A 16,034-nucleotide genomic window follows, 5' to 3' on the forward strand; every position below is an offset into this window, starting at 1 on the left:
TTTTTTTTTTTTTTTTTTTTTTTTTTTTTATAGAAATCATTTCACCTGGGTCAAGAGTACCAACAGCTAGCCTGTCCTCAAGTAGGATCTTCTGGACATGGAACTGATTGTCCATGCTGATGGGACGCCCCAGAGGAAGCACTGCCTTGGGCTGGAGTACAAACCCAGCCACCGCCTCGCAATGCTCCTCTCTTAACTTCCAGTCCCAACCGACTGGCAGCTGGCCCAAATGGGAAGTGTCTCCTAGGTAAGACATCTTGCCCTTCTCCTTGATGTGGGTGGGGGGAGGGGTGGTGTGCCAACAGTTTACATGGAACTCAAACATCATCAGTCACTGAGAAACACAGTGTAAGGGAGGAGAGACCGCAATTCTATGTTTCTCCTCACCCATTTAGTACAAGGTTTATTTTAGGTTATGGGTCTATGAACCAACCTGTCCACTCTTTGGTTTCTGAACCCTTCCCATTTAATAGTCTCATTTCAGTCTGCCCTCTAGGAAGCAAAACAAAACAAAACAGAAACTCTTAATGTTTATAAGGAACAGATGAATTCCTATGTCAAAATTCTCTATGAGGTTAGTCATGATGTGAGCCCTGGGTCAAATGGTGTCCCCTTCACCCCAGTCCTTACGCCACCATAGACCACATGTGGAGATAGAGAGCTGAGGTTGGAACCTGGTAGAGCTACCAGGTATAATGAATCTGGATGGCTACCCATTCCAACTAACTCTTGAACTTTCAGATACTACATACCCTCATTCTTATCTGTGGGCATATGATTGCCTGCATGAGAACTGAAAATCTTAAACCCATACTTCTTCTGAATAAGATTTTCTGTACATTAAGCTGGTAGCAAGGCCTTTGGCAGAAAAGGTAAATCTGGGTTCTCCCCAAGAGCCTCTGGTAGCAAGGCCTTTGGCAGAAAAGGTAAATCTGGGTTCTCCCCAAGAGCCTCTTGCATTCACCCTAGAAGGTGACCAGGAAGTGAAGGCACTATATTTTCCGACTTGGTATTTCAGGACACTGAGCTCACTTACGCTTCATTTTTTCTGGCAGACCTGAGGATCATTCCACAAGGTAGAACAACTCATTGACCTATTTGACTTGGCCCCAGGAGTGCTTCGTACAGAAATTTCCTATTCCGAAGAATTCTGACAGAATTCCCTGGAGAAAAACACCCATTTTAGTTGGCATATCCTAGAGTCCCTGGAATCAGTTACTTACTTAGAATTCCTTAAAATTTGGAAGCATTTCGGAATAGCCATTGTTTTCTTGATAAATTACTGGACATACTGGTGTCTTGGAATAAGGCAACGCATTTTATATGCAAGTTTCCAGAAACTGCAACTCAACTTCCCCAGCTCCTAAGGGATTTTCACTGGCCCAGACTCAGGAAGAATTTTCTTCTGTGGGATCCAAGACCTCAGAGACCAAACGTTTCCTGAAGACTTTCCTCTGCTTTCTGACTTCTACCTACTCCTCCCAGAGACAAAGAAAGAAACCATTTCTGACCTGCGCAGGCAGTCAAGAGTGCCCCGGGGGCCTAAGGTACAGGTTAGGGGAATAAAGGAACATGAATCCAAGAGTCTCTCTCTGCAATATGGCACGACGAAGTTGCCTGGTGGTTTGAGTATGTTAACCTGTCGCTTTATGACTGGAATTTTTACTCCCCGCTCCTGGAGCTTTTCTAAGGAATTGATTTTGTATATGGTGCTCATTTATATTCCAGAAACCAACTCGATCATAAAATAGAAGGGATGGTTAGGAATAAAGGCAGCCAAGAGCACTTAAATTATCAGACTCTGGCACCTCCAAAGGTTTTGAAATTCATTAGTTCTGCTGCCTCTCCCCCATAGCTTGTTAAAACCTGACCTGGGTGTGTTGGGTTAGTGGTTTGGGGATAGAATTTTGGAGCCATCCTTAGGAGATGTGCTGGCCTGGTGTACATTGCCCCCTCATGGGGCTGGTCAGGAGACGCATGTAGGGTGTGGAGCGGCACACCAGGCCCTTTCCATGCCGGGGTCCCCTCCTGTCATCTGCATCCCTCCGAAGTTCTGCGGGGACCTCTAAGGTCATGTTCTCCCACCTTATAAAGTTGGAAATATCTTCCAGCATAATTACAAAAAGTCTTGTCTGAACTAGATTTTCTCTGCTCCTTCAGAGTAGGAACTTTGTTTCCTCTCTGTCCTGGCATCCTTACTCCCCACCACCCCACCCCGGCCTGGTCTGGTTCCCGGCCAGTGGACGTTCTGTGAATAAGAACTGGCACTGGTGGGGTGTTCTGGGCACTGCCAAGACAGGTCCTGGCACTTGTCACCAGTTATCCCCATTCTCACCACTTTTTCTTCATCACCATCATCGATGGATGCCTCCTGCAGATCGTGACCCCAAGCTCAGGACACAGTACCCCTGCCATGCCCCCCTTGCCTCAGGAGATGCTGTCCCTCCACCCCACCCCGCCAAGTCCCCCAGAGCCTCTGTTGTTCAGAGTCTGCGGTCCGGACCCCTGGAGTCCGAAGCCCGCCTGGGCTGGCGGAGGGGACCGAGCGGAGCGGGGTGGCAGCAGGCAGGGCGCACGGCCAGGGTGCCCGGCTCCCCCGCTGCCCGCAGGGTGGGGCCGCAGTGGCCGCCGCTCCCTTCCCGCGCCTTCCCCATCCCCGAAGACGACACCCCTCCTTCCGCCCGGCCCGCTCCCCACCCTCGCCGCGGCGCCGCCTCCCCGCCGCCCTCCCGCGCTGGCCCCGAGCCTCGCAGGCAGCCAGCGAGCGAGGGGAGCGCTCTGGGATGGGACTTGGAGGAAGCGGCGAAGGAGGAGACAGCGGCCGAGGCTCGGGCTTCTTCCGCGGCTCCCGCGAGCGACCCCCGAGGAGAACGGCGCCTCCCCGAGCGGCGAGGAGGCCGGCGACGAAGACCCGGGTGGCTGCGCCCGTCTCGCTGCTCAGGCGCCCGCGGCGGCGGCGGCTGCAGGTGAGCGGGGCGCGCTTTCCCCGGGGATCTCCGCGCGGCCCCGCCGCCCCGAGGCGCGGACAGACCGGCCGACCGCCTGACAGACCGACATCCAGACCCGCAGAGCGCGGGCGGACGGGCGCACGCGGGCGCTGCCCCAGGCCTGCCTGCCCGCCTAGCCCCGGCCCCTGCCTGCGGCTTGGCGCGGCCCCTCCGGCCGGGCGCCCCCTCCGCCCGGGGGCTTGTGGCTCCCGACCCTGCTGGGCGCGCGCGAGCGGCGGGCGGCGCTGCCCGGACCCCCCAGGCGGGGAGAAGACTGGCCACTCTGGCCGGGCGAGCGGGGCGCGCTCCCTGCCCCGGGCGCACCCGCAGTGCCCCGTGGGGGCGCTGTGCCCCGCAGCGCGCGTTCCGGACCTGGGCTCCCACGGCCGCGGGGACGGGGAGGCTGAGACTTGTTGAGCGGGCATCCAGTGAGATTTCTTTCTCACTGGCAGGCCAGATCGAATCGGATTCCTCCCCTCGGTCGGCTGGTATTTTCATGCCCTGTTATCTGGATTTTATTCTTGGTCCTCCCTTGTCTCTCCATGTGGAGAAGGGAGAAAAAGCGGAGGGCATTTTGTGGTAGTTGCTAGAAACCCCGGACAGTTTGGGGAGGAGACAAGGTGGCCAGGACTGGAGAGAGAGCAGCTTCTCGGGAACAGACACCGCCCCCCTCCCCCCGGACTAACCCAACTGACCAAGTTCCAAATTGTCATGAATCAGGGGGCCAGGAAGCATCTCCACCAAGTGCATTGAATGGGCCTTCCTGGAGAGGGGAGGCTGTAGGGGTCGGTGGTCAAGGTCATAGAATCTGGGATTAGCCTGCCTAGGTCCAAACCCTGGCTGGGAAGCTCACAGGTTGGTAACCTTGGAGTAATCCAACTACTCTATGCCTCAGTTTCCTCATCTGTGTAGTGGAGATGTTAATACCTTCAGGGCAGGATTAAATCCTCACCTTCAGGGTGAGGATTAAGGTCCTTAGAACAGTTCTAGACGTGTCCTAAAGCTAGGTAGTGAGTTCTATTACCTCTGTTTCCAGAAAAAGCAAGGAGTTCTTATGAGCAGTCACCTCCTCCCCAACTCAGGAATATAGCCTCTCCGCAGATACATGACGGGGACAGATAATCCACACGTGGTTAACTGGGGTTTTCCAGTCCGGAGACCACTCCTCCACAGCTCTCCCTTCCTGCTTTCTAAGGGACAGCTTCATAAAACCATGTCAAGATACCACAGTGGGTGTATGGACAGTGGACTGGAAAGCTTCCTCTTAGCCCCTGAAGCTTGGTCCCTTGGAATCCACTTACGAGGGGCACCCGGGTGGCTCAGTCAGTTAAATGCCTGCCTTCCGTTCAGGTCCTGGGTTCCAGCCCCGCATCGGGCTCCCTGCTCAGGGGGAAGCCTGGTTCTCCCTCTCCCTCTGGCTGCTGCTCTGCCTACTTGTGCTCTTCTCTCTCTGTGTGTGTCAAATAATAAGACCTTTAAAAAAAAGAAGAAGAAGAAGAGGAGAATCCACTTAAGAATGCAGAGATCTATGGCTTTTCACTGCTTGTCCATACTTTTATTCCTGCCATGAGAATTCCACCTTAGGCCTCCCAGTTGCCAGGATTCTCTCTCTCTCTCTCTTTTTAAAAAATAAATCAGGGCTCCAGAGTTCCTTGCTCCTAGCATCCAGACCCAGGCAAACGGGAGCTAGTGTGGCCTGGGTTCTCTCACTGGAGATGCCGTAGCAGAGTTCAGCCCTGTTGGGTCTCCCTCCTCTTAGTCATGCCCTAAGCTCTCAACAGCAAGCACCAGGTATCTCTGTTCCGCAAGAAGTAGTTGTGATGAGGCCCAAGATTTAAAGAAAAGGAAAACAGATGATTGCTTTTTGAAAGATAGCAAAGAAATAAGAGGGTCTTTGGAGATTCTAGAAAGGGATCCCACAATTTTCCTGGAAAGAGCTCTGACGGGTGCCTAAAAGAAGGCCAGGAGTAAGGCCGGGGTGCGGCTGGTAAGGGGAGGAGAGACAGGCTCAGGTCTCAGGAAAAGCAGGCCATAGGGTGTGATGGGTGCCAATGCCGGCGGGCACCAGGTGGTGGGTGTGAAGCCGGGCATGCAGTGACAGAAGACATGCTAAGACTCAAGGGTGAGTGGTGGAGTTCAAGACCAGTCATGTGGGTCAGAGTTTCTAGCGCTTTCCCCCAGGACCTCCAGCCCTCTGGCCTGTGGCACCGTGTTCAAGAGAACGCTTTCCTGGGACTCCCTGTCTTTAGGGACGCTCAGGAGGGCTGCCCTATTTCACACGCCTGTGAGGTAGCTCGGGAGGGTCGTGGGAGGAAGGAGGAGGGAGGCTGAAGCACTAAGGAGCATGGAGCATGTCGTCACTGTTGCTAGTAAATAGCGCCAGAGAGGCCCTTCCAAGGGACCAGTTGCCATTTGGAGCTTCAGACTGTGAGGTCATCTTTGAACCCTGCCATGTGGCTTGGCAGACGGCCGTCATTGCCTTACCTGGCAGGACCCTGAAAGGGACTCAGAGAGAAAGGCAGGGCTGGGCTGGATTCCAGAGGCTTGGGCCGTTGTCAGAAGTTGGCGGCAGTGATGATGTCAGTGGTGAGGGGTAGCACGGGCACAGCCCAGAACGCACACTGATCTGGGCACCTGAGGGCCAGATTTGGGGACTTTGGAAGCCACAATTAAGGATATAGCAGGATTACTTTTCATGACTGTGTAACCAGCATTCTGATGAATCAGTAGAACTTCGTCAGCACCCCAAACCCCCCTCATGCTTCCTTCTGCACACGGACACCAGAGTGTAACCACTACTCTGATTCCTACAATGGAAGATTAGCTTTGCCCACTTTGAATTTTATTTTGTTCAGTATTTTGTTTGTAAATTCATGATGTTAATGCATGAAGTGGTAATTCATTCTTTTCTCTTGCTGTATAATATCCCATGTATGACTTTACCTCAGTGTATCTGTTCTGCTGTTAAGGAGCATTTGGGTTCTTTCCATTCACAGTTCATTTTGAAAGGGGGTGACCACCTACCCATGTGTCTGTTGTTACAAACTCAATCCAACCAGCAGAGAGTAAGAAACATTGTATGAGGTTATGCTGCTGAAGGGTTAATGAGAGAGAGAGAGTGAGAGAGAGAGAGAGAGAGAGAGTGTGTGTGTGTGTGTGTGTGTGTGTGTGTGTTGGTGGGGTAGGTGGGGGGACTTGCAGAGGTCAGCATTATAACCCAGGGCCAGATAACATGGCTTTGAATGCTAAACTAAGGACTCCAGATTTTATCCTATAGGCATGTGGAAGTTGGAAGCTACCGGCTGTTTTTGGGCTGGAACATGATAAGCATAATAGTGTTTTGGGGAGATTGAATTCAGCACTGGTGCTAAATGGATTCACTAGGTGAGACTTGGAAATAGTTTATTAATTAGGACTGATGTTCCATTCCAACTTACAGAAAAAACTGAAACAATGGCAGCTTAGAGAAAGAAGTTTATTTCTGTCTTGCATTCTAGAAGCTTGGAGGCGGTGAGTCCAAAGTGTGAGTGGGGTCAGGGACCAATACTCCTGTGCCTCGCTTTACCACAGAGCGTGGCTTCCATGTCTGTCGTGGGTCATGGTTCAATATGATTGCTGGGCATCCAGCCAGGATGTTCCCATTCCAGCCAGCAGGAAGGCAAAAAGCAAGGAGGTCAATCCCACATCCCTCCTTTAGGACACTTTCCAGAAGTTGTACATACCATGACTGTGGTCATCCCCTGGCCAGCATGTAGTCACACTGGCAAGAAGGGAGGACTGGGAGCCATGGTCTTTACTCCAGCCCATCACACATCCAGCTCAAAAGTGGGGGTATTACCAAAGAAGGAGAGGTAGGAAGATATTGGGGGATAACCACCAGTGGTCTCTCTGATGGGAATAAGGTCTAGGGCTGTGACTTCGGTATGGATGGAAAGGGAAGAAGACATGAGTGAGAAGACATCACTGAGGGAAAAAAAAAATGGCAGGACTTGGTGCTTAAGTGCATGGAAGGGAAAATAAGATATGGAAGGAATGACCATATATACCAAAATATGAGGGGAGGCCCCCCCCTCGCCAAAATTACTCCTTAGGAAAGAGGAAATTGCCCTTTGAGTCCTTGCAAAGTCTCTCAAAGTACAGGGAATCTAGAAAATATTTTAAACAAAGTGCTGTTTGGGGAAGACACACTAGTTCAAAATGTTCTCATGTGCTAGCTTTGTATACATCTAGATACGCACCGAAACAATAAGAAAATTGACGCAAAAATAAACAAATTGACGCAGATTTTGTAATTATGCTCGAGGGCACAATTTCCCAGTAGCAAGGATTGGGTGATGCTGGATACAGTCCTTTAAAGAACACCATGAGGGAGCAAATGGTGGAGATATGGTGTCTTCATATTATGTGGGTAAGTGACAGCTGCTGGCCCGAGATAAAATGTCCAAGGACAGCATCATATACAGGTCTGGAAAGTTCTGTAGCTCAGATAACTTAGACACAGGTGGAGAGGTTGGAAGACTCAAAACATATCTTCACTGTTGACAAAATAGTGATGTTCGAAAGGCAAGCATTTTCAAACATTGTTTTATGGAACGTTTTTAAGGAGAAAAGCCTTAATTCTAAAGTGATATATTATTTTGTAATTTAAAGCATTTTGAATAGGCATTTGTGACTACGTTGATGCATTCTTTATTGTGACTCAATAGCTGATATTTCGTCTATATCCTTTTAAAATTATGTATTTAACTTGGCCAAGAAATTTGAGGGAGGGGGTCCTCCTGTCACAGGAGATAGCCATTGGGGTCACCTGTATTTAGACAAATATCCTATGTAGAGAAAGACATGAGCTGAGACTTTGGCAGTTGTCAGTTGCAGAATTGGGCCCATTTGATTCAACATTTATTGATCTTTTGCTGTTCAATAAGTGCTTTTGTTCAACATTTGTCTATTTTCTAAGGACTTATTTATTAAATTCGGCCCCCAGCATGTGGGTGATACAGCAATGACCAGGTACGGTCAGCTCACAGACAAGGCAGGGAGACAGATCTGGTAGCAAGAAAAAGAAACCGAGGGCTAGGGCAGACAACCGACCCATTGTTCGGGTCTCACAGAGACATCAATCCTTCTTTGGAAAACTGGAGAACATTTTAGAGAGTGGGTAACACGATGAGCTGAGCCTTGAGGAATGAACGCAGTTTTGGTTAACGTAGGGCTCCCAGGCCAAGGGGACCAGCGTGGAGGGAGGCACCAGCTATGACAAGAATCTGAGTTCCTCCGGCTGGGAAGATGGCAGGGATAGAAGGTTGGCTTTGTCCCTTAGCTAGCTCTCAGGGCTGGGAGAGTGTCTTGGAGAGTAGCATAAAATTGGGAACTCGTCCACTTCGCAGAAGGATTGTAGGGATCCAGTGAGCTGATAATACCCAGAATGCCCAAGGTCACTCCCCGGCACATAGTAGGCACTTAAAAAATAGTAACAGCTTACCCCCCGCCCCCATTCTCTTCCTGTCCAGAGACAGAGTTTACCACCTTGTAGAAAGTCATGCCCAACCTTCTTTAGATCGCAGGACTGTGCTGGCCTGTGGCCTGGTTTGGCTTGAGAAACAGGGCTCTCATGCCACGCCTCTCGTTTTACAGCTCACTAAAACCCAGAGAGAGAAGTCATCGCACTGAGATCCCGCAGGGTGTTCTAACAGGCCGGGCCTCTCCTCTCAAGGCCCACAGCACATCCTGATGGCTCTGCTGCGATTCTACTCGCCGGACAGTTTATTTGGAAACCCAAGGCTAAGAGAGTCAGAGCAGTCTCCTCTCCCTTTTCCCCCACCCCCTTGTTAAAGCTTAATGAAAAGACTCATTGTCCCATGGAGAGGAGAAACACAGTTAAAACAAAAAAGTCAAAGCTGTTGTATTTTTAAAAAAATATTCTTTCTGTGCCTCTAAATGCTTCATGGAATCTGTTCAGATTGAATTAACCTCTGTTTCCCAGCACAACCATCCTCCTACGCCCATACATGAAAAGACCCGTTTCTCAAGCTTCAGCCCATTTCCCAGCTAGAATTGGTGCCCGTCCTTCAATGCTCTCAGCTCTAAGTGCCCAGCTGAGCAACATTATGAATAAGGGTTCCAGGCCCTGACTTCTTTTCTCTTGTTTCACTGTCACTTCATTTATTTTTAAAAGATTTTATTTATGGGGGCGCCTGGGTGGCTCAGTAGGTTAAGCCGCTGCCTTCAGCTTGGGTCATGATCTCAGGGTCCTGGGATCGAGTCCCGCACCGGGCTCTCTGCTCCACAGGGAGCCTGCTTCCTCCTCTCTGTCTCTCTCCTTGCCTCTCTGTCCACTTGTGATCTCTGTTAAATAAATAAAATCTTAAAAAAAAAAAAGATTTTATTTATTTATTTATTTGACAGACAGAGATCACTAGTAGTAGTAGGCAGAGAGGCAGGCAGAGAGAGAGAGGAGGAAGCAGGCTCCCTGCTGAGCAGAGAGCCCAATGCAGGGCTCGATCCCAGGACCCTGAGATCATGACCTGAGCCGAAGGCAGAGGCTTAACCCACTGAGCCACCCAGGCGCCCCATCACTTGATTTTTTAAAAAAGGTCTATCTTGTCTATATTAATATTGTCCTACTGGCTTTATGTGGGCATGTGTACAATATTCTTTCCCACATCCCTTTAGTTTCTTTTAAACAGCATTTTTGAAGTATAACTTACATACCGATAAATTTCATCATTTTTAGGGGATAGTTGAGGAGTTCTGACAAATGCATACATCTATGTTTCCTCCACCATAATCATGATATAAACACTTAATTTCCACCACCCCCCCCATTTCCCTCATGTCCCTTTGTAGCTGATCTCTTCCGACACACAGGACCCTGGAACCATGGATCTGCTTTCTGTCCTGTAGTGTTGCTTTTTATTGAATGTCACATGGACAGAATCATTCCAAATGTGATCTGTTGTGTCTGGCTGCTTGCACTCAGTATAATTATTTTAAAATCCAACCGTTAGTTGCTGAGTAGCATTCCATTGTACGGAGGTACCGCAGTTAATTAATCCGCTCATCGATACGTGGACGTTTGAGTGGTATCCTGTTTTTAGTTTTTATAAATAAAGCTTCTAGGACCATCTGAGTATAAGTCTTTGTGTGGATGAGTTTTTGTATCTTTTGGGTGAATTCCGAGGAGCGAGGTTGCTGGTAGCAAGAGGAAACATCTCAGTCTCGCCCGGACCGAGGAGTTTATCAGGATGCAGGACGTCTGGTGCTAAAACATGGACGGTTCTGGGTAAACTAGGACAGTTGGTCACCTGTGCTGGTGTGACTATTTCACGTATTTTCAGATGGGTTTTTTTGTCTTCTTTTTATTGGGTTTATAAGAGTTTATACAGTCAGATATAAATAACAGATCAGAAATGTTGGGCAAATCTTTTCGACCAGCTTGTGACTGGCCTTGCCACTGCAGTTTGAAAAAGAAACGTTTTAAATACTTTCAGATACTAGTGTTATTTTTAACTTATGTATTTGTATGTCATCGTTCTATTATACTGGTCATAAATAAATAAGCATAAATGTTAATTTCATGTGTGCTAAATGGCTTAATATGACAAAACGACCATCATGTACTTTATATTAATTGGTTTGATTGCATAATGATAAGAACAACAAGTAGTTACTGAGCACTTACTATGTGCCATTCACTGTTCTATGTGCTTTATATATATAGATTGATTTAATCCATACAACAACCAGGTCTATTTCTTATCCCCACTTTAAAGATGTAGAGACTGGGCGCCTGGGTGGCTCAGTGGGTTAAGCCTCTGCCTTCGGCTCAGGGCATGATCTCAGGGTCCTGGGGTTGAGGCCCGCATCGGGCTTTCTGCTTGGCAGGGAGCCTGCTTCCTCCTCTCTCTCTCTGCCTGCCTCTCTGCCTACTTGTGACCTCTCTCTGTCAAATAAATAAATTAAAAAAAAAAAAAAGATGAGGAGACTGAGGCACAAAGAAGATAAGAGTAACCTGTTTGGTGTTCGATACCTAGAAGTGCTTAGTTCTGTGTTTTCTTTTTCTAAGTAAGTTCCACGCCCAGCACAGGGCTTGAACTCACCACCCCGAGATCAAGGGTCTCAGGCTCTAGTGACTGAGCCAGCCAGGGGCCCCAAGCTCTGTTTATTTTTCATTCCTTACCCTTCCCCTATCCTTAGTGCCTTCTGGTTAGTGATGGTGATCTGAAAATACAAATACCTCTTGAAATCAGCAGGAACCCCAACCACATGAAATTGTTTTTGGAAAATGCTAATCACCCACCACATCATGTTCCAAATGTTTGGATTTAAATGCAAATATGTCAGGTTGGAAGTGGGCCTAGAGAACATGTTGTATACGTTTGAAAATAAATAAAGGGGGCCTTGGTATTTCTCAGTTTGGAGGAGGGAGAAAGCAGTAAAGTAATAAATCACATATAAATGACATAACACACTTATAAAGTCATATAAAATGTGATGAATACCCAGGAAGCTGGAAAGTAAATAGTAGGTTTAAGACTAGAGAAAGAGGCACAATCTTCTAAGTGTTCCTTTTCTTGGAAAGAATCTCACAGTTAAAGCTATGAAAAGGGGCCAATCTAATTAGTGAAGAATTTAATCTGTTTAAAAAGCTGGGGGCTGTAGTTCTCAGGAATGAGCCCATATGCCCCTGAGCCTCATGGCTTTATCAGCTGCATAACCTTAGGTAAATCACCTACCTTCTCTGAGTCACTGCTAGAATTAAATGACTTAATACACTTAAATTAAGCATTTGGCCCAGTGCCTGGCACATAGTAAGTGCTGTACAAACACTTGCTGTTTTTATTTATTTATTTTTTAAGATTTTTTGTATTTATTTGAGAGAGAGAGCAAGAGAGAGAGAGAGAGAGAGCACAAGCAGGGGGAATGGGAGAGGGAGAATGAGTCTCCTTGCAGAGTGGGGAGCCTGATGCTGGGCTAGATCCCAGGACCCCGTGATCATGACCTGAGCCGAAGGCAGACACCCCACCGACTGAACAACTCAGACACTCCCAAACATTTGCTATTTAAAAAAAAAAAAAACAGTATTTCCTCCTTTTTTTTTTTTAAGATTTTATTTATTTATTTGACAGACAAAGGTCACAAGTAGGCAGAGAGGTGGGCAGAGAGAGGAGGAAGCATGCTCCCTGCTGAGCAGAGAGCCCAATGCAGGGCTCGATCCTAGGACTCTGGGATCATGACCTGAGCCAAAAGCAGAGGCTTTAACCCACTGAGCCACCCAGGTGCCCCCATTTGCTATTTTTAATATAATTTTAATGCATAGGGGAAAAGTGACTTAGCTGTACACAGCAAGTGTGCAAAACTGTGGACTTTGAAGGTTGACAGCCTGGGTTTATCGCCAGGTCAACTCCTAAAAGCAATCTGCTGAACAAACTATTCACTTATTACCGAGGTGGGTTTTTTTTTTTTTTTTTTTTTTTTTAAGTTTTGGGAAATGGTCTTTGCCCTGGCCCTGCCTTGTTCCTGCCTCTGACAGTGAAACAGCCATGCCCTTTTGTGAATTGTCTTCTGCGCATTTTACCAGCAGCTCATTGGGTTTTCTGTAATCACTGACTTGGTAAATTGGCCTGCTTACCCTAGGTTTGAATCCCTGCTTTGCTACTTACTTTAGCTGTTTGACCTTGATCAAGTGATTGAGCTAGCTGCTCTGAGCCTCTGTTTGCTCATCTCTAAAAAGCAGAGGTAATCATTCTGATTTCTGCAAGTTAGGCATGAGGATAAAATGAAGTTAGTTGGGTGAAATTGCCAAGCACGAGATAAGAACTCAGTAAAGATTTTATATGCATGTGATGTTACTCAAATGTTGTTCCACCTTAAGTCTTCCCTCCTCCCCACCTAATCTATGTAAATTAATAAATTGCAATGACACTCGTTATATGCGTAGAAAGTGGGAAATTTAAACCTAGTCTCAGGACATTGCCTTCTTCATGAGGTTTTGCCAAGCAGGACAGTCTTTTCTTTTAGGATTTATTTATTTACCTGAGAGAGAGAAAGAGTGCAAGCAGGGGGTGGTGGTGGCTAGTAGATGGGGGGCAGGGGCAGAGGGAGAGAGAGAATCTCAAGCAGGCTCCCTGCTCAGCATGGAGCCTGACATAGGGCTCGGTCTCACGATGATGAGATCATGACCTGAGCCAAAATCAAGAGTCAAGGTACTTAACTCACTGAGCCACCCAAGTGCCCCCAGACAGAATAGTCTTGATGTCACTCACCATGTGGCCAAGTTCCTTTCTCGTCCCATGTGAAGCATTGAGACTGGCTATCCTGGAAAGACCTGGTTCTGACCCTGTCACTTCCCTGCTTAGAATCCTTCTGAGCCTCTATACCGCCTATGCCAATACAGAAAATGGGTAAAGGCAGTGCTGTCCTGGTAGACAGGGTTCCTTTGGTTCTAAGTCCCCTTGCTCCTGGGGGTACCTGGAGCTCAACTCAGAGTTAGAGTTCTTTACGCACCTGAGAGCTTCCTGCTCAACACTGGGTTTGATCCTATTCTCTGGTCCCCCAGCTCCTTTGCTCATTTGCTTGTCCCCACCTCCCCATGTGTGCCAGGCACTATGCTAAATGCTTCAGTTACATGTATTAACTCACTCAATTAACTAATAGTATCCCATATTCCCACAAGGCTCAGGAGGTTAAGTAGCTTGGCCAAGGTCTTAAACAGTTGGTGAGTGTCAGAGTTGGGATTCAAAGCCAGGAAGTTTGGTGCCGGAGTCCAGGCCCTTGCCTACTGTGTACCATGTTGCCTCTTCATTTTTGTGTGGGGGAGGCAGGGAGGCTGGGAGGCTCGCTATGGGATGCTACCTTGTGTCCGCCGGACCTGAATGCCTTGGGAATTTCTATATATTAATTTGTAGGATACACTATTATCAGACTGAAGGAGTAATGGTACTTGGAATCTTCAGATATACTTTTTCCTTTTTCAAATCCAAGATATAGAATATGATTATAAACAATTGATAATAAATAACTAAAGAGAAACCTGAGGTTAGATTTTTTTTTTCCCTGTCAAGTTTTCCATTCAGTCTCAGAGAGAACAAAATGATGAAAAATTTTCATACGCTTGCCCTGCTCAGAGTATTCAAGAACCTCCCAATGGAAGTTCATTGGGTTCTTAAGGATCAAACACATAAATGACTTGTTAAGGACAAGGGGCACGTTTGATACTGAAAAGGTGGCACAGCGGGTCTGCAGCGCCTAGAGTTCAAGGAGACCTGGAAATCTCACCCTGCTCCCTTCTCCTGTTGTGTCTGTCACAGCCTTCCCCTCCCCCTCTTCTCGAAGATGGAAAAGATGCTGGTGGGCTGCTTTCTGTTGGTGCTCGGACAGACCCTTCTTCACCTCCCCGCTGAGGCCAGGGAGCGGCCCCCCTCGAGGTCCATCTCCAGAGGGAGACACTCTCGGACCCACCCCCAGACGGCCCTCCTGGGTGAGTGATCGGGGCTCTGCCTCTGAAGCAAGCAGGAAGAGGGGCTTATGGGCGGACCTCCTGACCGGGGATGGACACATGTCAGTAGGGAAGCTCTCTTATCCCTGGGTTTTGGGGGATGGGGTGGGGTGGCAGAGGGAGTAGATCTCATCGGCAATGAGGGCATGGGGTTCTCAAAATGAAATAGAAACCCTTCTATTTCAGACCCTTCCGTTTACTCTGAGGCTCATGACTTTTCTCCAGTATGCAAGGAAAAGATCTGAAAAGGTCCTGGTGGTACTTCTCTGAACAAAGGTGTTAGGAGAGTTTTTAATTGGATTTGTTCAGCTAATCCATGTTAATAATGCTCCCCTGCATGGTAGCGTGGGAAAACGAGTAGGTGGGTTCATGGAAGGTGGGAGCAGACTCAGAAGAGAGATGCGGACACTGTGAATGGAATCAAGATATTTGGAGTAGAAAATATCAGGGTTCTCTTATGGACATGTTTTCTTCAGGTGAATTTTTCTCTTTCTGCAAGAGAAAGGAGAGATCCTAAAAACATACAGAGTGTGGATAAACGGAGCTGGTTTTAAGTACAGGCTCTGGCAAGCCCAGATGTGGAGGTAATAGGAAGGTTGGCCAGTGGAAAGAGAATGGGTTTTGCATAGATCTGGTACTTACTACGTGTGTATACTTAGGCGGTGTAGTCCCTCTGAGGTCAGTTTGCCATCCATAAAAATGGGAATGTTAATGCTGACCTTGGAATATTTTTGTGAGGAGAAAATAAGTTAAATGTAAACTCTAGGGAGACAATGAGTGATAGCTTTATGACAACTGTTGTTCTATGAAGTTCTCGGAAGCTGTGTTTTATAGCTTGGTGGCCAGCTGGCAGAATTTGACCCCCTCTGAAGGCTATTGAGAGAAGCGCCCTACTGCCTGCTTGCCTCAGCATTCAAAATTATAATCAGAGACCCGGGGAACCCCCAAACACTCTTTTATTTTTTATTTTTTTAAATTTCTTTTCAGCATAACAGTATTCATTGTTTTTGCACCACACCCAGTGCTCCATGCAATCTGTGCCCTCTCTAATACCCACCACCTGGTTCCCCCAACCGCCCACCCCCCGCCCCTTCAAAACCCTCAGATTGTTTTTCAGAGTCCATAGTCTCTCATGGTTCACCTCCCCTTCCAATTTCCCTCAACTCCCTTCTCCTCTCCATCTCCCCATGTCCTCCATGCTATTTGTTATCCTCCACAAATAAGTGAAACCATATGATAATTGACTCTCTCTGCCTGACTTATTTCACTCAGCATAATCTCTTCCAGTCCCGTCCATGTTGCTACAAAAGTTGGGTATTCGTCCTTTCTGATGGAGGCATAATACTCCATAGTGTATATGGACCACATTTTCCTTATCCATTCGTCCGTTGAAGGGCATCTTGGTTCTTTCCACAGTTTGGTGACCGTGGCCATTGTTGCTATAAACACTGGGGTACAGATGGCCCTTCTTTTCACTACATCTGTATCTTTGGGGTAAATACCCAGTAGTGCGATTGCAGGGTCATAGGGAAGCTCTATTTTTTATTTCT

At 47.8% G+C, this 16,034-nt stretch overlaps 1 protein-coding gene across 5 annotated transcripts in view; it reads left to right on the forward strand.

Moving 5' to 3' along the window:
• Positions 1–2,665: 2,665 nt before the first annotated feature.
• Positions 2,666–16,034, forward strand: part of MATN2 (matrilin 2) — a 133,674-nt gene continuing 120,305 nt past the window's right edge. The window contains exons 1-2 of one of the 5 annotated variants that reach the window (XM_032316217.1): positions 2,666–2,966; positions 14,297–14,466. In XM_032316217.1, coding sequence (XP_032172108.1) covers positions 14,322–14,466 — 145 coding nt within the window. In that variant the 5' untranslated portion in view covers positions 2,666–2,966; positions 14,297–14,321. The remainder of the gene's footprint in view (positions 2,967–14,296; positions 14,467–16,034) is intronic. The other 4 variants (XM_032316215.1, XM_032316219.1, XM_032316218.1 and 1 more) reach the window with 4 other exon arrangements.

The sequence above is a fragment of the Mustela erminea genome, chromosome 16 (assembly GCF_009829155.1).
Source record: "Mustela erminea isolate mMusErm1 chromosome 16, mMusErm1.Pri, whole genome shotgun sequence".
NCBI lineage: Eukaryota > Metazoa > Chordata > Mammalia > Carnivora > Mustelidae > Mustela > Mustela erminea.